The sequence below is a fragment of the Ptychodera flava genome, chromosome 15, assembly GCF_041260155.1.
Source record: "Ptychodera flava strain L36383 chromosome 15, AS_Pfla_20210202, whole genome shotgun sequence".
Taxonomy (NCBI): domain Eukaryota; kingdom Metazoa; phylum Hemichordata; class Enteropneusta; family Ptychoderidae; genus Ptychodera; species Ptychodera flava.
In genome coordinates this window covers 10,922,981-10,946,280 of record NC_091942.1, presented here as the reverse complement: position 1 = coordinate 10,946,280, position 23,300 = coordinate 10,922,981, and the positions used below count along the sequence as shown (strand labels likewise).

Here is a 23,300-nt window from a genome sequence, read left to right as displayed (position 1 = left end):
TTATAAAGTTTTCACATCCTCTCGAAATGTAATCAATGTAATGAATTTTATAAAACAATAATTATACGTGGCTCTATAAGAGGGTAATATATCGTTTATGCCCAGTTCTCGGACAATTTTTATGAATTGGGGAGAAGGGGAGTGTTGATAAGGATATATTGTAGTTATTCACCTCAGTAGAGGATTTCATCCCGACATAATATATGACTACATTGGCTGCTCATAACAGAGTCCATATCTTAAATTGTCAATTTTATTTCAAAAAGTAGACGAACCAAGGTCCATCGGCTCTGGGTAACCCGGGAGACTTGATGTACTTGGTGTTTGTTATTTGCTTTATGACTAAGAACTTTGTTAGCTATGTATAACTTTCTATCCATATTTGTTGTTTTGACACTTTAGTTCCCATCATTTCACGTAACTGTAGTTTTGAAGTGTAAGGACACGATATTTATCAACCTCGGTAAATTACAGTGCAACTAAAAGAAACCCCAACGAGTACTGCTTGCCACTCTTCGTGTTTCGAAAAACTCATGATGGACTGCAACAAACGTTCCTTGATTTTTCTTTGTGCGGAGTAAAAGTCTCGCCTCTAAAATAACGTTCACAGATTCTGAGAATCACTAGAAAATAATTTCTGTTTTACATTTTTTTGAAAGTTTTCTCACTTACAGGGAACACACCATTAATTTAAAGGAACAGACATTTGTATTTCAATGCAGTTTTAATTTCCTGTAGAAAATATGGCATCATATTGATCAACATGACATTACAGTCGCTGGTTGGGTGTTCTATGCATGTGAACTATTTGTACTAAGAAATCAACAAAAAACGGCTTAGCATTGTTACTTTGAGTTTTCAGTGTTCCATAGGAACCTGTTCAATATTATAGACAGGTGGTGCCTTTTGTTTGGCTGACTGAAGCAAAGAGCAGTAGTACAGAATACTACCAATTCCATCAAAGTTCAAAGTCAAATTCAAGTTCGCTGTCTTTCATCCATTCCTGGTATTTTGCATCAAACATCTCGTTGTCTGCAACTGTGAAGTATTCTTTCCAGCCGCCGACCTTGCCTGGAATCAAAAGTGTTGCAATTTGTCATTTCAGGGAAAATGTGTGACCTGTCTCAAACTATATCCCCCTCCAAAATAAAAAAAAGATACAGGCAGTGTGCCAACTATATTCTGGGCGATTCAATAAGTTGTGGTTATAAATACAATTCAAATTTTCAGACGTTTTAACAGGGTAATTTAGTAAAACTCAAGAAATGAAAACAGTTATACTTCAGCCTTTTTTCTAACTGCTACAGTCGTTCTCCCTTTAATATTAACATATCTTCAGAGAAGGTTAAATTCTAAAAGGGTACTATCAGTAACAGAATGGCGATATGTTGGTCTCGTATCTTTCTCTGTAGGACTTTTCTCACATTGAATGTCAGACGTCAGACGCACTGATATAAAGTGTTTGTGCTCAAACTTACAAAGTTCGGCTCTAAACGAAGAAAGCAAACAGACAAGAGATACTGAAAGAATCAATCGTGTATGCGTCTTCGCCAACTCCATCCCCAAGATGGAGGAGACCCATGCATAACAGAATCTTTCAGTCTAAAAGAAAAGATGTATCGACATTAGGCCCGATGGAACCACTTCGACTGCGTACGTGCGAGTACCGCTCACTAAGAACAATGTATTGTCAGAAGTATCTATGGCATTATTACGGATTGAGGAAATCAGTACAAGGTTTAATAGAAAACACGTCCAGACCAAAAAGACCTCTCCGAACTGACATTGTCTACATTTTGGCCCATCGGCTTTATCTTGACCTGCTGACCCCAAAATTCACTCGCACAAAACCCCACGTGATTAAGCAAAGATTTCAAAGCCCATTTTCAATTGTGAGAGATTTTTACCCTTTCTTCAGATAACCATGTAAATACCTTTTCTCACAAATGGTGACTGTGTTTCTGGGTCCACTCCGAGGCGAGTTTTGCAATACTTTGCCCGCAGCATCCTAGGATTCTTTTTCGAAGCCTCAAAACTGGTGTTTGCAACGATGGCGTCCAGCGATTTTTCCTCCAGAATCACGTCCAAGAATGTTGCGATGGCACTTATGGTGGAACGTATGTCCTATAGAAACATTGATGTTTACACATGATTCAAGTTCCACAAAAAATATTTCAAAAGGGCTCTAGAAATTGCTTTGCTTTTTATTTAGTTATCTGACCGACACATGAATTAGATCATCTGATGAGTTAATGATCAGAAGATTTAGTTATCGTTTCCCGGGGTCACCCTGCAAGATTTGGCACAAGAAAAACAAATTACCTAATATTTACCGACACTTGAAATTCAAAATGGCCGCAATCCCTGCATTAAATCTATGGGGGATTTTTTTCTATCTTGATAATTGCAACGCTGTGAAACTATAACTTACTTCAAGAGCTTCTAAATGAGCCCTAACACGTGATAGACCAAAATACATATTCTGTAAGTTTTGGGGGTCAGAATATACGTCCCTCAGGCCGAGGGGCATTCTACTTTTACAAACGACAATTTCAGCCTATGATAGAGCACGTTACATTTGAACCTCATATAGCAAATAAGGAAAATGAAGGTGAGAATTTTTTATATCTTCTGAAAAGCAAAATAGCTTGAATTGCAATTGATCGTAGAACATTGTATATTTGATGAGAGGTCATTACAATGACAATGCTTCATTTAGTCAAATGGTGATTCAAGAGTAACACCAAAGCATAAAATGTACGACACACAAAGGCATGAACTTTACCTTGTGCATATCTTCATATTTCAGAAAAAGTACATTCTCGTCATGGCGTCTTCTCCAAAACTCCGGTACATGGTCGTGCCAATGCATTCCGCTGTCTGGTAAGAAACAGAAATCGAGCAGCTTTATTTTTTGTTTTGGATTTTTGCAGTGTTATTGTATATGTCTCACCTTTTGTTTGCCTCGCGACTTTCATTTTTCAATCATGTTTTGTATTTTGCTCTTTATTCCATTTAATGTATTTTGAGTTTTTATCTAGTATTATATTTTATTTATTTCATTTTACACTGGTCTTCCCCTGGAAATCAGTCCATTTGACTGAGGTAGCAAGCCAGTATAAATGTGAATGAATAATAGTAAACAAAAAAACAAGCAAACAAATAAATAAAGAAATGAGGTTAATAGCACTCTCATACTAATTTTTCTCAGGAAACATGAATTATTTTCTCTTTTGCTCCGTGAGATGACAAAAAGATTAGTTTCAATATGACAACTCCGGGTAATATCAATCAGAATGTCAAAATTGATCGTATTTCATCGGAGGTGGTGAACTCTCTGAGAGTTGACAATTCTTGACATCATCTTGTATTTTCGGAGCCATTTAACTTGGTTCTGTAGATGGTAGCTTGGTGGTAATTGGCCGTTTATAGCTTTTGCTTACATTCTGTAGTTCCATCACACTCTTTAATCTGTGGACAGCCTCATAACGAGGGATGCCTAAATTGCGAATTACGACATCGAAAATTATGATTAGAGATGAACCGGGAACGGAATGTGTCGCAACGAGCGCCAGGCAACTACGCAGTCTAATTGAGGCGATTCTAGAATTGACAAAAAAGTCCTGCAAGCTCACGCCACTTTGGGATTATCAAGTAATTGAAGTATATGATTAAAACTCGCTCATGTATTTTGGGTTCCGCTAATTTACTTTTTGCGGAGTCATTTAAGGTAGCTACATACCTTTTAGACACTTTCAGATTTTTATTTTTTTCTCAATTGAACACATCCCAAACCCCAATAAAGTATACATTTTCTGAAAGCCCTGATATAGAGCTATCCGACCAAGTACAGTACACGGTCATTATTTGCATAAGAGTCACGTGACAAGCGTTTTGCTGAACCTTCCAAAAACCGGTTTTTCCCGCCTTATGCAAACACGCTGCAAGATTTCCGGTTAGAATTTCTTCATTGACAAGCCTTGACAATATCCTTCAAAACCGTGTCTGCGATTTTTTCCCGGAGGCTCCATTCAAATTATATGGCGTGATAATTAAAATTCCTTGAAAAGCACCTTCATCTAACACCTTTAAGAGCGCATTAAAAAAAAACAAAGGCATATAAAGAAAATCCCAGACACGGTTTTGAAGGATATTGTCAAGGCTTGTCAATGAAGAAATTCCAACCGGAAATCTTACAGCGTGTTCGCATAAGGCGGGAAAAACCGGTTTTTGGAAGGTTCAGCAAAACGCTTGTCACGTGACTCTTATGCAAATAATGACCGTGTACTGTACTTGGTCGGATAGCTCTATATCAGGGCTTTCAGAAAATGTATACTTTATTGGGGTTTGGGACGTGTTCAATTGAGAAAAAAATAAAAATCTGAAAGTGTCTAAAAGGTATGTAGCTACCTTAATGTTGAAGTTTGATAAAAAAAGAAAAATAATGTAAATAACGCTTTAACGGTATATTTTCTTGACTTATTTGTAGGAGTATCCGTGCTGCAATATATTTTTATTCTAAATCGAACTTTGAGTGTGATGACTCAGCAAAAATTAAATAAGCGAAACTCAAAAAAAAAGAGCGGGTGTTGATTCTACATACATGATCCGAATGAATATTCTAAATCATTGACAAAGTCTACAACATAATCGCTGAAACAGTCGTAGACCTTCCCGGATTTTATTATCTTCTGTTGGGCGAGAAGCTTTTCGAAGTAATAATTAGACACCGCCACATCTTTTGGGTTTCGAGCAAGGTAGATTATCTGTAAAGTGAAAAGAAACTACAGAAGATGAGTTGGAAGGAAGAAATTCATCACAACTGATAATATAACTCGTCAATTCCGTGTACTTGCGCTGAGAAACGTCGGTCTATCCAAGTATACGCACTTTACAATTTCACTTATTGACAGAACTTGGCTTAAATAGACGTATAATAGACTGAAATGTATGACACATGAAAATGTGTGACACACGAATATTGTTGGCTAGCCATAGTTAATTCCCTGCCAGGTAAGTCTGACCAACGTGTCGGGGTGGGGGTGATGGGGTCGGTGCAATTCATCTGACCTTTGGCGCAATTAATATCATGTTTCAAGAGTCCGCAACCCCAGGATTACAGAGCCTACTCTACCTACTTGATCTTCTGACGAGAAAAAAAACCGCATCTTTAAAAGTTGACTATCGAAAGCTGCAAAAGAACGACTTTGCCAGTCGTTATGTATTCTCAAATATAAATTCAAAATGTAACATGCAAAGATAAAACACTTCTAATGGCACCTTGGCTTTCTTATTGCCCTGGAGTTGCGTCGGTAGTGATGTGTAGTCGAGATGTGTGCAAAGCAATCTCGGTGATTCCATGCCTGTCAAACTGATATCAGGGGTTATATCCAGCCCCTCGAAGAATTTATCTCTCCGGGGGAAGTCGGTGACTACGAACTCCAGCTGAGGGATAGACACATCTATGGATGTTCCCTTCAAAGCGTCAACATCACCACCATTTCGAATAAGGGAGAGAATCTCTTTCATCCATGTGGTTCCTGTCGAATTGAATTTGTTGTCAATAAGAATACGTCATCACTAAGCATAGATACATCGCTCAGGAGGTCACGTCTGGATTACATATCCATTCAGTATTTTTTCCAACCAAAAAGTGGTTAGACATGAACACTTTCATTGACCAAAGAGAAAAATTGAACTGTGAAACTCTTTTGAGGATTGTCTTTTGATTTTGGGCCTGGCAGGTGAGATCACTTCGGTATGTTAAAGGTATACAGTCACCTGTAATCTAAAAATGTCCATATATGGTCAAAGGGGCATTCCTTGGTATTCAAAATGCCCATGTGAGGGCGCTGTTTTTAAAAAGCGGCCACCCGCTTAAAATCTGTGATTGGTTAGATTTTCTCTTTCCATGGTAACTGTGGCAAAATTGGAACAGGTGACAGTATACCTTTAATGCGCTTTCAAGTTGTCGGTTGTAATGAAAAATATATGCAGTTTGTTTTCGGCAAACGATCATGTTTTAGGGGCATGTTAGATAGCTTTGGACGCTATAGCTTTGGAAGTGTAAAATCTATCAACAACAAGAAAGAGTAAACAAGGTAACTGCTACTATAGCTGTCTGATTTCTGAAAAAAGAAATAAAGTGCATTAGATTCATTCCAATGACCTCATACTCTAGCGTAGCACCAATTAATCGTAAAGTTAAGTAAAAAGCCAGGAAAACCAATCTCTTACCAGACTTGGGGAATGTGATAAGGTATACGTCATCTGGACGAACTTCAAAGTTGACAACTTTTTCTGATGGAGGTCTAAAACTCATCGTTCCACTAGCATCAACTTTCTTGAAAGCAGACTACCCTCTGAAAGTAAACAAAGATGGGAGAGGAGAAAATAAGAATATCGATATATATGCCTTTGAGACATTTTTCCGAAGTAATTGAATAATCATTTCTTTTGCTTTGAGTCCACGTGCGCTTAGGTTTTTGGAGTTTTCTAGGAACAGAAATCACAATGTATTTGAATAGGACTTCACTTAATAGCACAGTTTATTATTCCTAGTGTTAAAAATTCAATCAAGGTCAAGGTTTATCAAAATACTTATTATCAACATGGCCATATATGCACGTTGTCATTACAGCGCCGCAAGGTGAATGCTAGTCTAAAAACGCTACATCCTCCATCGCCATTTTCGTGTGTATAGGTAAAGTGTACCACAGAAAACAGTGTGTAACGCCTTCTCCATCCCCTCTCCGGTGATTTCGGGTGTTTAATAGTAATTTACTTGACCAATATTAACAATTGCCAGCAAACGTAGCTTCATGTGATTCACAAAACCTGTTCCGATGTGACAGAGAGATTACCCCCTCTCGCGCTCTCCCCCTTGGGGTGTTCTAACAGTTTTACTTAGTAAAAATACAAATTGAAAACACCTGTTATATTGCACCATTGTACACATCAATTTCCTAAAAAATTCCACGCAAGAGAGGCTGAAGAGGGTACAACCTCCTCTGACAGTTTCTCCTTCAGCCTCCCGCAAGTTCTCTCCCCCGGTACTTTCATATTCTGCCCTGTCAGATATCTTAGTGAAAGCCCTGTCATGATACCCATCCAAAGCAAACAATACTGCATGGTTGGATACTGGTCATAGCGTGAGCTTTATGTCTGTATTTTGTTGTCATTTTGTTGGTTCACCTTTTTCAACCGTCATGAGATAACCGATGATTATCTAGCAGGACACACCAGGATATGAAATGGCTTTAATATTGCTGTATTTTTGTAAAGTTTACAGTTACATGTCTCGATATTTAACTTTTCCAACTGGGGGGGGGTCGTCAAAATTTCTGTGTTAGAGAGGGGGTTACTCAAATACATCAGGGTTGGCAGGGGGTGGGTGTTACTCGACAATTTAGAGTTTCCGATGAAATTCCTCCTACCCCCCAAGGCTGTAAATAATGACGGCTCCCTAAAGTTACTAGATACTTATACCACTCCAGGTCATGTGACCTATTGTTCTTGCCATCCATTTATCCCTGAAAACACGACTGACACCTATTGTTCTTATGCAAAATAAATAATCAGTCATACTTTTATTCATATGTAAATAAGTAATCACCACACTTTAATGAAAGAAAATCATTATCATATCAATAAAAGTGTAGTGATTACTTATTTAAATATGAAAAAAAGTATGACTGATTACTAATTTGCAAGAGAACAATAGGTCAAGTCGAGATGTCTAAAGCATTCACACACATTCAATAACAAAATGAAGACAATTTGTTCAACTGATATGTTATAGCATCACATTTTATAATTCAATTTTAACTTTCTTTGGACCATGCTCAATGTAAGCAACATGATTTGTTGATGAAGACTGTCCATCTTTAGATTCGGCGTCTTCTTGGGTTGGACCAATCTTGTCTGTTTTGTTACATTGTTTTGTCGTAACTTGAGAAACTGGTTTACTTACAGATTCCTCTGATTTAACACTAGATGGAGGTGGTAGTAATATATTCGACACATGCTTTTGTTGTGCAGTAGACATACATTTGAGGCGCGTAAACCGTCATCTGATCTGTGACCTGTTTGTTCTTTGATAAGCTGCTCATCGAATCCGTGATGGTACAGAGATGTTGCCGCATTCACCTGGAATTATCAAACACAAGACATATGTGACAAATATAATGGAAATAAGTACAGCCTTTTTGTAACGTTTGTGGAATAGTCGAAAGAAATTCTGTGATACTGCCGCACACACAACAAAGTGTTTTGGTCAATGAATTTAATTTTATAACTTTACAGAATTCGTTTGTGTATAAATATTTTAGTAAAAGAATAAATTACCTTGCCAGAATATCCAGTGTGCTGGCAGTCTGGCCAAGCCATCTTGCACATTTGCTTTGTGTAAAGACGTATATTTTCTGGCAGGAGAACTTGATTATCCCTTGGCAAGGGTCATCGATAGTACAATCCCGTCCGGTGTAATCATCGCCAAGTACTTTTTTATAAGTTGAAGTACACATCGTGGATTTTATGCGCTCCGTAGTAGCGGCTGCTCTTATAGGGCAGTTTGCCCGTATAAAATCCACTTTGGTTGTTTTACATGGGCGTCCATGGAACCCTAGGAAACTTGGGTCATCAGATCAGACAAGTTGACAAGGTCCATCTTGACAAGTCGAAAACACGAAAATGGTATTGAAAGCCTGGTGCATCCACGAGGCAATCACATGCATGTACAGATTGAATTCCTTCTCGCTAGCCAATAGCCAACAAGATAGAGAAGGCAAGCCATTTATTTAACCAATAAGACTAAAATAGTTTCCTTCTACACAGGTGCATTATACCACTGTGTAGCCCTTATTCAAATACAGATTTGCAGTTGACCAGAGGCCTTGTCCCACTTGTCTGGGATAGGTCATTCTCCCAAACTCGCATGCCAGGTGCATAATGACCTCTGTGAACCTTTCGACGTACAATGCGTCACTCCATTCCATTGTGGGTATTCAAATCAAAAGTAGACGATTTATTGACAGTAATTTTCAAATTTTAGAGAAGATTGGCCTGTTTTTCGTGGTATAAGTCGTTAATCGCACCTCGCAAGTGAGCTGTTACAGTTGTAATCACCACACTTATGGTAAGGAACTTGTAAACATCACTCGGCCGGAACACCTACTAGTGCAATTAACTATACATAGACAGTAGATTTCCCTGTCTGTGTTAGAAATGACCGGAGGTTGACGTTGACGAACGCTTCCAGTTGAAAGATCACCTCATCCTGTTTAGACAATATTTCCTGTCCTTTAATATTTTCCAACGTTACCTATATAATGTGTGTTGAATCAAAGCTGTATGCTGAGTGAATCTTTTAATAGATTTGGAAACTATTTACACTCTCTACTATACAAAGAGTGGAGCAGCGGCAAGAGTTGGAGTTAGGGAAGTTGAGTCCACGCCGTTGTTGTTTAAAGATATCTAAAGGGGATCTTACACCCGACAACTTGATGGATTGTGTGTCAGCTTCAGTTACTGAAAGCATTACGATACCAGACCGTTGCCTCAACATAGGGATCGTAAAGTTAGATACGTAATAAATGAAGCTTGATCCAGACTATGTTTGTGAATGTGGAATAATGGAACAGACCATGAAACCAGATAAAGAACAAAAATGCTAAAAAAAGCTTACATATATATTATATTATATTATATATATATATATATATATATATATATATATATATATATATATATATATACATATCTTATATATATATAAAAAACACTCAGCATATACTCAGCATTCATTGCCATCTAGTTAGGGAGCCTTCAGTAATTACAGGGGGATGGGCCGGGGGAATTTTGCGCACACTTGTACCGTAAAATGTTACCCTCCCCCCTATCCTCCTGTCTAAAATGTGACCCTCCCCCTTGTCCGACATTCTAAAACTTAACCCTCCCCCCCCCCCCACAACTGCGGTATTTTCACCAGGAATAACTGAAACAGTATCAGCTAATTTACATAACAATTAGTTCAATTGTTATGTTAGGGACAAATTACAGAGGGGAGGGCTGGTGTTTTTGGAGGGAGTCGCAATTTATCACGCAAGAATGTTTGAAGAGATATGCTATTTCATACATTTGAGGGAGGGTCACCATATTTTGTGCAACTACAAGAAGGTAAGATGTGGCTGATTTAGTGCTTCATCCAAAAATATCAAATTAGTCCAGTCAAAATAGGGTTACACCCACCACAAATTGCAACAGAATTTTTTTCTTCAGAAAGCATTTTAGAGAGGTACCCAGAACAACATATTAAAAGTTTACTCGAATCCACCATGGGGAAATATGTCTAATTTGCATAAATCAAATATGGCTGCCAGCCATCCGACAAAATAACATAATTTGCCACATACAAAATCTTTAGTGTACAAAATCTTTAGTTTTTTATTTAGACTGAACCCCCCTTCGTACGGATGAGTGCATCTTTATAAGATGTCCCTAGATGATAGGCAAGAAGTCATCACACGTAACAGCAAAAATACAATAGACACAACAAAGCTTTAAAAAAACGAAAAAATGATATGACCAAAGTAAAAAATGCCATAATAGACTCAAATTAAAACTTTGCACTATTGCAAACAATGTCAGATTCATAAAAACTTTATGAACACACAAACTAACAAAAAAACTGAAAACTGCATGCTTTAGCAAAGGCTTACAATTAATCCAAACACAGAATCCAACTATTATACAATACAAACAAGTACATCTTGAGTCATTTTTCTTCACGTTGCCAACACAGTTTTTTCAACGGAATATTTCTCATCTTAGATGACAAGGAAACCCATTGAAACTATTTTCTGAAATATAATATTTCACTTGAGTGAAATATAATATTTCACTTGAGTGAAACAAGAGTTTATATAGAAAAAATCGATAATTGTATTTTGCATTATCTATCCTCATTCTGAAATGGCATGGGATGAAAGACTGACACTCAAAAAGTGCTTAAAATCATGATTAACAAATTAAACAAAAATGCTTCTTATTCAAAATATAAGAATTTTATTGCAAAACAAAATAGTTTTTTTTGTTATATATAACATTTAAAGAACACAATGTGAAAATTTCAGAAAATTTGACCCAGCCAGACTGGAGTTAAATTCTTTGGAAATCTTGAAATTGGGATAAAAGGGAAGCAGGAAATCGGGTAATTTGCATACATTTGCATACAAAAACACTAGTTTATGTACGCAAATGTTAAACTTACTACTTGCGACTTGCCAAGCTAAAAGGTGAACCTAACCAATGTTCAATCTTGGGTTAACAAATCAATCAAAATTGAAGAAATATTTGCAAAAAATATATTTTGAACAAAATACGCTGTGTTGGGTGCAGACCTTCCTTAACAGTTTCTTATTGATATTCCTAGTGCTAAAAACTCTACCACATTCTTATATATATTAGAAACTATTTGGGCATTAATTTAGCAGCCATATTTAATTTATGAAAATTATCAAGTGTCTTTTAAAATCATCGAACCATCAAAGGTGTTTTTTCATGCTCAAGAAATATTTTAAACTTCAAACTGGCTGAAATAGATTGTTTAATACGTGGTATATGATAGAAAATGTCTTTTATAGGTATGTTGGCCGCCCTATTGGATTTATGCAAATTAACAAAGAGCCTACGCTAATCATTGCGCTTCCAAAATCGTTTGTCCATGCCAAAGAAATATACTTTTAATTTTAAAATCGCGGAAATAGATTGTTTAATACGTGATATATGACAGAATATATCTTTTGTAGGTATATCGGCCGCCATATTTGATTTATGTAAATTAACAAAGTACCAACGCAAATCATTGCACCTCGAAAATCGTTTGTCCATGCCAAAGAAATATAATTTTAACTTTGAAATCACATAAATGGCTTGTTTTACCCTTTGACTGCTGTAATTTTTCCCACCAAAATTTTAATGCAATAAGCTTATTATACAAATCAAAGTGAATTTTCCTGTACGTTTTTTTCATAATTTTGGACCAAACGGATATCATATTTCATCAGCTACAGATTTTATCAAAATTTTGGCAAAAAGCAGAAAAATTGACTGTGGTACATATTATAAACGTTGACAAAAATAGACTTTTACGCTCAAAGCGTTAATAGGTGGTATATGACAGAAAATGTCTATTGTAGGTATGTTGGCCACCATATTGGATTTATGCAAATTCACGAAGTACCTATGCAAATCATTGTATCTCATAAATCATTTGTTCATGCCAAAGAAATATACTTTTTACTTTAAAATCACTGAAATAGCTTGTTTAATACGTGGTTTATGGCCGAAAATGTCTTTTGTAGGAATGTTGGCCGCCATATTGGAATTATGCAAATTAATGAAGTGCCTATATAAAACCTTATACCTCCAAAATGATTCCCAGAATCAAATAACTAGTGTCAGACTTTGAAATCACTGAAATAGCTTGTTTAACATGTGATATATGGCAAATTATGTTATTTTGTCGGATGGCTGGCAGCCATATTTGATTTATGCAAATTGGACATATTTCCACAAGGTGGATTCGAGTAAACTTTTAATATGTTGTTTTGGGTACCTCTCTAAAATGCATTCTGAAGAAAACAATTCTGTTGCTATTTGTGGTGGGTTAGGTGCCAAAATCTCATAGATTGACTGGACTAAATCATAATACAATGGAGTCTATCAGGCAAATTATTGACAATTTTCTCCCACAAAACATGCTATATCTGTACATTATATATGTTTGATAATGTATTTAAATGTACTTTGCTTGAATTGGGAAGCATAATTAATTTAGGAAATTGATATGTACAATGGTGCATTTGTGTACAAGAAATTGATTTCTAAACTTCATCTAAAAAGTTGGTTCACTATCCATGGTGCCTATGATGAAACTATGAATAGTTTTTTCCAATACAAAAATAGGTAAATCTTTGCATTTGTGTACTCTTGATAATTGATATTAATGTTCTTGATTAGACTAGAGTGGTCACAAGTCTATGGTTGTGTAAGAAATTTGATTTTAGAATTTTACCAAAATGTCGATTCACTATGCATGGCGGTCTATGATGAAACTATGAATAATTTTTTTTCAGTTCAAAATTAGATAGATCTGTGCATTTATGTATGCTTGATTATTTACATTATTGTTCTTGATTAGACAAGAGTGGTTACAAGTCTATGGTTGTGTAAGACATTTGATTTTAGAATTTCACCAAAATGTTGATTCACTATGCATGGCGGTCTATGATGAAACTATGAATAATTTTTTTTCAGTTCAAAATTTGATAAATCTGTGCATTTATGTATGCTTGATTATTTACATTATTGTTCTTGATTAGACTAGAGTGGTTACAAGTCCATGGTTGTGCAAGAAATTTGATTTTGGAATTTCACCGAAATGTCGATTCACTATGCATGGTGGTCTATGATGAAACTGTGAAAAAAATTTTTTGAGTACAAGATTAGATAAATCTGTGCATTTCTGTATGCTGGACTATTTACATTATTGTTTTTGATTAGACTAGAGTGGTTATAAGTCCATGGTTGTGCAAGAAATTTGATTTTGGAATTTCATCGAAATGTTGATTCACTATGCATGGCAGTCAATGATGAAACTATGAAAAATTTTTTTCCAATACAAAACTAGGTAAATCTGTGCGAGTATGTGCGCTTGATTATTTATATTAATGTTTTTGATTAAACTAGAGTTGTTATAAGTCCATGGTTGTGCAAGAAATTTGATTTTGGAATTTCACTGAAAAGTTCATTTACTGTACATGGTAGTCTATGAGAGAACTATGCACAATTTTTTCCAATATAAAACTGACAATATCTTTGCATTTATGTACATTTGATAATTGATATACACTTTTCCACTTGTTGCATATGTTTTTGTCGCTTGTCTTTCATAAGTTTTAACTGTTCAAGGTGTTTAATGTAGTATACCACTGCATCTTCTTTGCTTGTGAAACTTGTGGATAATGTGTACGTGTTTTGTTGGTGATTTCCTATTCAGGAAATATCACACGGACAATCAAAGTTTTGGCCATAAAATTAGCTTCTGTCAAAAGTGACCCTCCCCCAAGATAAGTTATAAAAAGTGACATTCCCCCTTGAACTGTTTTCTAAAAAGTGACCCTCCCCCAATTCCCTTGGGCCTACCCCCTGTAGTCATTGTAGTTACTGAAGGCTACCTTAGAGGTTATAATTCGAAACATAAATACTCGCGTCTTTGTTGCTTCACCAGAAAATCCGAGGAACAATATGGTTCTGGCTTAATTTTCCCTGGTCAGTGTCGTGTCACATGTCGGAAGTAAGTGAAACCGAGGCGCAGTTTTCCTACCCGGAGTATTGCCACAAGAACGACATACACATCCCCTGTGCCGGACACTGCACACACTAAGGGGACCAATATCATGACGCTGTCTGTGCGTGTCAGTCTATCTGTCCATGCGTCCATCTGTCGGAAGACCAAAATTGTGAAGCTCATAACTAAATCACAACTGCACTAAATGTGACAAGCTTAAGTATGACGAAAGTTTTGGTGATTATCTTGAAATGAGTGGACACTTATAGATGTGGCTTTCAGAATTATGAAAAGATTAAATAATGTTTTCTCATAAATTTCAAAAATGTCCATTTATGGCAGAGTAATTTCTATCATAATTGGTATGTATGCCGGTAGGTACAATTCATTTAATATTTCTTCAAAGTAGCATAAATTTGCGTAATTTTATTTCTGAGAATTTTTGTAGTTTTTGTCAAAAGTCTTTTCGTCGGGAATGACTTGTCCGACAGGTCTTGATTTGGATTTCAGGGTTTTTAAAAAGATGACGTGATTAACATGTATTAACACGGATGATGAAGAAATTCAAATATGTAAACATTGGGCGGATTATTTAATTTTTTTGTCAAAACATCATATTTTTCAGAACTGCTGAAGTAATAGCTTTCAAAGGTATTGATATATGTCATTTGCACATGCAAAGTTTTAGAACAGTTTAGTCTTTCTTTTGTCAGAACATCATAGATTTTTAATATTCTGGTCCAACAGCTTTTCAAATTTAGTTTACAGGTTTCTAGGCCTGTCGGCTTTGTGTTTTGTGCAAATGATGATGAAATTTGCACAATAGTGTCTTTTGTTTTTGTTTTTTTTTGTGAACAAAGTAACGATATACCTATTTCAGTCATTTCCATATTTGATATCTGAGGTGCAATGGACTGGTGAAGTTGCAGAAAAAAATCTGTTTCGATTATATTGTATTGTTTTTATCATCACAACCATATGACATGGGCCATGACAGTCTTACTTTGAGTAATGTAATTTTGACACCCCCCCCCCTTATTTTCTGCATTTATACTTTCAACCGAGAATGTCGATAAAATCTATAAACTCCGACTTCTCTTTGATTCCACTCTGGCACTACCCATCATTTGATAGATAATGTAGATTGTTGATGTCAGCGTATGGCCGAACATCACAGGCTTTTGTCCACCCACTGACCGGAAAACTGCAGACTTTGTTCTTTGTACTTTGAGCTGTTCACAAGGTCAATGCAGGACTGACAGTCCACCCCATCCCCTTCCGAGTGTTCCCGGCCTTTTCCGTGGGAGCAATATTGTACCTGTATGTATCCATCTCTGTATCTGATGATCGAAGTATGGCTGGGTAATATTATTTATGGAAAGTGTGTTAATGGGTGTTTTTTCGTCACATATCCAGAGATAAGGAGTTATTATCAAACGAGAATATTTACGTATACCTCGGGTCGTGCACTATCCCGGATGCACTATAGACAACAACAATAGAGACGTTGTCGAGCAGCCATTTGCTCGGCATGAGGGTTTCGTGCACTCAGTGTTTGCCATAGGCCCATACTTTTAACGTGAGACAGACGTTCAATTGAAACGCAACAGAGGTGTATATATCTTGAAATTATGCTGGAATTGCACTGCTTTTCAGGCTTCCACACGATCCTCCGTATGCTGGAGGAATCGATTGAAATCTTATTTTTTCCGATCCCCCGTGATATCCTCAGAAAATTTCACGTCCACCCCCCCCCCAATCTATATGGTCAATTTTTTTTTACTTTTGTGTTAAATATGATGAGCGAGTGAAAATTTAGAAAATCAAGCATGGTGACCCAATCTTTTTTCTTTAATATTTGACCATCCTCATATGCAAGAATTCAAAAATTCCTGAGGCTTTCAAGTTTCCTGGTGGTCTTCCATATCACGTGTTGCTCTCTGGCCCGACCTTGTGTACAAGTGTATTTCACTGTCATGAGCGTCATTTGACTGAAACTTTTCTTCAACTACATCAGAGTCAGAGCTATCTCTGTCACTGCCACTGTCAACGTCCTTGTACCAAGTTTGAATAAAATCAGTCGAGACGTGCCCGAGTTTTGGCTAAGGACATGAAAAAATTGTAATAAAATGGCTGCCATGCAGCCATATTGGATCATATCATGAAACAAATTGACGTGCATATGAATGACACAGATTAATGTCCTTGTACGAATTTTGAATAAAATCGGTTGAAACATGTCTGAGTTATGGCTCTGTTCATGAAAAAATCGAAATAAAATGGCCGCATGGCGGCCATATTGGATCGTATCAAAAAACAAATCGACCAAGTTTGAATGAAATCGCTCCAGGCATCTCTGAGATATCTGCGTGAACGGACGGACGGACGGACGCCGCACGCACGCACGCACGGATGGACGCACACACGGACATGACTACAAACTGAATATTCTACGTATTAGCATGCTATAGGAAAACAGCAAGAAACTGTATTTGACACATATTGCAAAGAACTATTGAAAAAAATTAGCAACAGCAACAGCTTCTGTCCGTTACTTGGCCAAAATGTTTGGTATTTTTTACGAAAAATCATACATTTTTAGATTTTTTCGAGATAAAAATCATGCAATGTGACAAAATTGCTCTAGATTTCGTTTAATTGGAACAATTAATTATTTAATTATTTAATTATTTAATTTTATTAATTAATTAATTATTAATTTTTCATTGATTACCTACCAAACTTTGAAATCGGAAAATGTAAAAAGTAAAAGGGAACCAAAAACTTTTCAGGTCCCCCTATGGGTAGAGAAAAACTAACAGGTCCCCCTCTACTACTCCCAAGATTTTCGAATCCCCCTGAATTCCTCAAGCCCCCTTCGCTCTCACCTTTTTTCGTGAACGCAGCCGAAACCACAGACCTAGCCTCTTTACGGCAACAGCTCAAAGTGTTACATTGAAGAAGCCTAGTTGGATTGTGTAGGTTCGTGCACGAAGCGGAAATAACGATCTGTTTCGCGAGAATGGGACGTTCTGTACGTGCGATGGCGTGTCAATATTGTGATGCATGTTGACAACAGTTTATAGTATTGGGTGGCCATTATCAGCCTACCATTGTATTCCTCACGGTTAGCTGCGAAAACGAGCCCTGCCCCTCCTTGACATGTTCTTTTGGGAGTGGCTACCCGAGTGGCAAAGGCTACGGATTCGCAGCAACCTCACGGTCAACACATGCGAAATGGAAGTCATACTGGAGACTAACAAACATGATACTACAACAATTACCTGATTCCCTCAGTGTACAACCAGAGAGTACGACTAGCAGTCGCTGGACCCCCGGCGCTGGACTCCAGAACCAGTTTAGACAAGATCACAGAAGTAATTTACAAAGGTCATGTACATGCGTCATGGTAGCTGCAAAATTGTAGCGCTACGGTGAGTCGACGGTCGGTGATGTTTGGTTTTTGCGACTTCGCCCACCAGTAGCGCTACACAAAGCCGATGGCCCTGGAGTATAAAATAAGCGCATCCCACTGGACTAGGCGTGTTGATGTGAAATGCTACATATTTACTGCATTTGGTCGTACCGATTTATCACTACTGAAGACTAAAAACTATAGTACACTAACCTTATCGTTTATGGGGTTTGGAAATTGTTCAATCACGTCGATCGCGTTCCATAAACATTGAGCGTGGGGCATCTGTGTTGCAGGGAGCCGCCACTACCGGAAGTTGGTAATGGCGGCTCCCAGAAATGTTTTCGGAACACGATCGACGTGTTTCAGGTGTTTGAACAAATTCCAAACAGTGTGCGAAATTAACGTCGGTCCGACGGTCCGAGACCAACAGATTTCTCGTCGGGCCAAAGTTTTTAGCAACATGTCGGTCCTTATGACCGACTGGAATTCGGAATAAATGATGAAAATTTCTCCGTTAAGACCTGTAGCAGATGCAGATGATGACTGACTCTGAATCATGTGATTCAGACTTGAATGTTATGCACCTATCAATGTTTTCAACCGTGGAAGTGCGGGGCAACGGGGATATTTATAACACTTCGTGTTCTGGTAGTGGGGAATTCGATCTCTATGGTACGCCAGACCGGGGGGGATGACAATGTCGCAACATATTGCGACTTTTTACATTTACAAAGAGTCTAATCCCTCCGATCGACGCGCATATCACGGTGCAGCTGATTAGGGGGCGTTCAGTTATTATGGCCGGGGTTGGGGGGTGGGCACCTCAAATTTGAAAACTGCAAAGGGGGTGTCATGTATTTTTCAAACAGCTCAGGGGGGGTCACTTAATTTTCATAAGTATCCGTCCCGTCAAAAAGCAGTTTCAGTGTTCAGAAATATTCTGGGAGATAAAAATGATTTGTTGCATGATTTCATTCTCTGAAGTTATTCACCTGTAAATCTGAACAAAAGTGTAATTATCTGTCACATGAACATCTTGACTTGACAACTCTGAGGCTTGTCTTATTGTAAATCAAGCTCACTGCACTGAGGGCAATGAACAATTCCTATTACTTACATATCAGAGATATAGCAAGTTTTGTCAGGAAAATTATTTAACAGTTACCTGTACTGAGACTACTAGTACCATGAAAAGTTAAATAATACTTTTAGGTGAAATTCCAATGACCAATATCATAACTGTTGTCCACATCTGAACTTTTAAATAACCTATTTGAATCAAGTACATTTGTATCAATTATCAAACACCTATAAAAGCACAAATTAATTTAGTTTAGCATTGTAAAAAATTAGTCTTAGTTTTCTCATAGACTCCAGTGTATAGTGAATCAGCATTTCGGTGAAATTCCAAAATCTCATTTCTTGCACATATCAACCTTTAACCATTCTAGGCTAACTAAGTACTTTAAATGAATTATCAAATGTCTATAAATACACAGATTTTGATAGTTTTGTATTGGAAAAAAATTATTCATATTTTCCTCTGAGACTCCCATGTACAGTGAATCTACATTTTGGTATAATTCCAAAATCCAATTTCTGGCGAACACAGCCATATTTGTTACCACCCTAATCTAATCAAGTACATTGATATCAATAATCGAGAGTACATAAATACATGGATTTACCTATTTTTGTATTGGAAAAAAATTATTCATACTTTCCTCATAGACTCTCATGTATAGTGGATGAACATTTTCAGTGAAATTCCATAATCAGATTTCTTGTACACATAATATGCACCTTTAACCATCATACATGTATTCTAATCAAGTACAATTATGTTAATTGTTGAACGTCTGAATATGCACAAGTATACCAAGTTTTTCATTGGAAAAAAAATTATTCACAATTTTATCATTGACTCCCATGTATAATGGATGAACATTTTTGGTGAAATTCTAAGGTCAAACTTTTTGTCCACATGCCAGTTGTAACAACCCTATTTCATTTAGTACATTTTATGTAAATTATCAAATATCTATAAATGCATAGATATAGTTTTGCATTGAAAAAGTATTACATAGATTCCTCATACATGTATGAGAAAATATATGTGTACCATGTATAGTGAATCAACATTATCAACAGCTGATTTTTAATTAAATCCAAATATCAAAATATGTACACACACGCTTGCGCAAAAATATTGCGATCCACCAGTAATTTCTGTCTAACCCCTTTGAGGGGTAATTTCAAAATTATAACAAGTCAGAATGGGAAATCTGAGCATTAACACCTTTTGAGTCTGTAAGGAAGGTCATTTGAAAAAATCTAAGCTTTTTTTGGGGAAGATATCGCTCCATACCCCTGAGGTGTTTGTGTGTGCAGCTAATTTACTCAAGCAATGGGGGGGGGGGGTCATGAAATTTTTGTCATCTTGAAAGGGGGTCATCAATTTTTTGGTACAATGGGTAGGGGGGGGTTCACTTATTTTGACTGATGCGCAGGAAGAATTTGCCGGCCTACCCCCGGCCATAATAACTGAACGCTCCCTTACATTCAGATCGTTATGAATTACGTCCGTGCATGCAGATTCTAGCAATGGAATGGATTGATTTTGGTGCAAAAATGTGACACAATATTATAATAATACTCGTCTAGTGACTGTAACCCTAGTAATGTTAACATATCTGTGTCATATGATAACAACACCCAGTATCACTTCACAAGTTCCACACTTTAAGTGTTTGGAATTTACATGTACACAAATGTACATAATACAGCCCTTCATTTTATCAAACTGACTCCATTTTCTTTGCTTTGATTTTCCATCGAAGCGTTCAAAACATAAACGGTTCATAGAAGAGTTTAAGACAAAAACCTACTACGAGAACAGTGCTGTCGACTAAAATAAACATATTTGGTTTTGAACATGGAGGTATTTTTTTACCTCTATGGTTTTGAACTACGCCCAATACAAGGATAAGATGTTACACGACGGCCTGAGTGTGCTACCTGCAGTCGACAGGCAAGTTCACGTTTCGCTGCGCTTGTTTGTGGACCGCTAGAACATCTTGCTTGCTCGTTGGTCTTCAACCAAAGTTCACAAGGCCGACTGTTACCACTATATATCGACGTGATAACAAGTGTACACTTTACAAAACAAAGCGGCCTTATCATTAACAGTTTTGTCGAGTTGCACGATCCGTCGTGTATACTCTCAGAGGCCGAGAGTAGGGCTTCAAACTGTTTCGATGTACACCGTTTTACGACAGGCAGGCAAAACTCACCGTCATCCTTGACTGTATAGGCCTAAATGTCGCAAAAAAAATTACGTCTTTTAAGATTTTACGGTATCATTATCTGATCGTGTCGATGGTTTTCAGCAGTGTCGAGTGTCTGTCAAACTTTTCAGAGTCATTTTAATAACTTTAAGCTTTCAAAGGGCGATGAGACCCAGCAATCGCTCAGGCAAAACTTTTCGATCAGAAAATATACATTCATTTCCGCGCGTGGCGACGTGTGCCAATCATGTTGTCTGCAATTTCTATAATCGAGAAAAAAGTTACGATACTTGTCCATTTAATTAAAAGTATAACTTCATCTGTTTCTTCATGAATGCAACAGAGGTCATATTTAAGCATATTTATTTTTTGAAAAATTTTGAAAGCAATCCATACGTCATATCAAAATACATACCAGGTATTTTCTCCCTTCTGTTTTACATTACAATAAAAAAGTCGTACTGATCAATGTTTGCATAAAAATTTATTCATACACTCCCCTTACTCATGATTGTTTTCAAGGTACCAAGTTATTCACTCACTCTACCACTATTCTACCACTCGCGTTGGCTAATTTCAGAAGTGATTTTCAGCTCGCCAACCATTTTCAAATCACAATATCACATGCCCTGGTGTAATGTACAGTTGTACACAGCAATGTAGAGAACACTATTCCCCATAGAAAGTCAAGAGAGACAAACTTTCTCGCTTTCATCAGCCACATGTAGCCAGTGCATGAGCCTGTATTCCCCGGCCCCTGGGTGTTTGACATGATCATTTTATAGTCCGAGAGTGGGGGATTTGACATGGTTAGAAAAAATGTCAAATTCTTCTGTTAGTCCCATAGTCCCCCCCCCCCCGTGCGCATGACAGATCCTGTTAGATTCCAGATCATGTAGATGAATATTTCATGATCATTCACTTACACTATTACACTATTACTGCAATTTATGTGAACAATAGTCTTTTGGAGTGAATACTTACTAACTCTATTGATAAAAGGACATGAAAAATTAAATATTACAACATTCAAAAGCATAGTATTGGTGGAGAAGTTGACTTTAAACGCAAATCACCAATATATGAAACGATTTGTGGAGTTTCTTTCCCTTTACTAACTATGTTACCCATGTCATAGAACACATGGCAGGTTACACCATAACATATTTCCGTCATCAGTGGATACAAAAAACATGAGGCTTTTTTGACATTGCAAATTTGTGTCATTCTTGTATAACAATCCGTTGTACTGCAATTTACGCAAAATCAGTATGTTAGTAAAAAGGTACAAGACCACTTAATAATTTCCCATAGGCCATCACAGTAGCGTTGAGCTAAATTTTCCTATTTTAAAACATTCAGCGACACAAATCCTGTTCCCTGACAGGTGCCAATATCAAGTATGACTATTGATGAATTGTGGGCTAGTCTACTGAAGTTTTTGGTCGGTAATGAAAATAGCGCCCTCAGTGGTGTTTTTGCAGAAATTCATGCTCATTGCTATGATTTCCATGGGCCATATAACTCCTTGTATTACCACAGAATGCTGCAGCCATCGTTCACGACAGTCTGCATTTTGATTTAAGACAGAACGCACCTCGGGCACACATATTTAGGCTCTCAAACTTTTACAACTCTTCCTGATCTATCTGATCTATCTTTTCTCATCACTTTGGAGGTTCATTTTAAAGCTCTTGGTGTAAGCAAAATTTGCACCGGACGCGTGCACGTGTTAGTTTTTAGAAATTCGAAAAATTATTCTTCTCCATAGCATAGTTTATTTTTCTGCTGATTTTCAGCAAAATCAGTCGATCAATTAAAGGAAATTACTACGTCGAGTAAATATAACCGTCTCTCCACTGTGATGCGACCTATGTTGGTTCTGGCTTTGTACTTATGCGCGCGTTGAAAACAGTTGTCACAAACTTTAGGTTTCAACAAATACACTGCAACAAAGCACAGCATACATCGGGTTCCCGAGTGCTGTTAGGGCCGGGCCGTCGATCATGAAAGGCTGACGCACTATAGTATAGAAACGTAATTCCTTAGTTTACGGGAAGGGATCAGATACCGATGTGTTCTGCGTGCGTCAAATCGCAATAAGGATCCTACTCTAGCAAAAATATTAAATGTAACAATTCGTACCTGACACACATGAAAACAGAATGGAAGAAAGTCGACAGAAGAGAAAGAAATACAGAAATACAATACATACAAGGGACACGTACTTGTGTGGTGTGTGTGT

At 37.1% G+C, this 23,300-nt stretch overlaps 1 protein-coding gene across 2 annotated transcripts; it reads right to left on the bottom strand.

Moving 5' to 3' along the window:
* Positions 1 to 705: 705 nt before the first annotated feature.
* Positions 706 to 18,087, bottom strand: LOC139151140 (sulfotransferase 4A1-like). Of its 2 annotated transcripts, none has more exons than XM_070723699.1 (7): positions 17,979 to 18,087; positions 6,238 to 6,362; positions 5,281 to 5,540; positions 4,604 to 4,766; positions 2,786 to 2,880; positions 1,935 to 2,124; positions 706 to 1,071 (listed from the first exon to the last, which is right to left on the bottom strand). In XM_070723699.1, the coding sequence occupies exons 2-7, from the start codon at positions 6,320 to 6,322 to the stop codon at positions 959 to 961; spliced, it is 906 nt and encodes a 301-aa protein (XP_070579800.1). In that variant the 5' UTR covers positions 6,323 to 6,362; positions 17,979 to 18,087; the 3' UTR covers positions 706 to 958. The 2 variants fall into 2 exon arrangements, with proteins under 2 accessions (XP_070579800.1, XP_070579801.1); XM_070723700.1 differs by lacking the exon at positions 17,979 to 18,087 and adding an exon at positions 17,635 to 17,926.
* Positions 18,088 to 23,300: the final 5,213 nt, after the last annotated feature.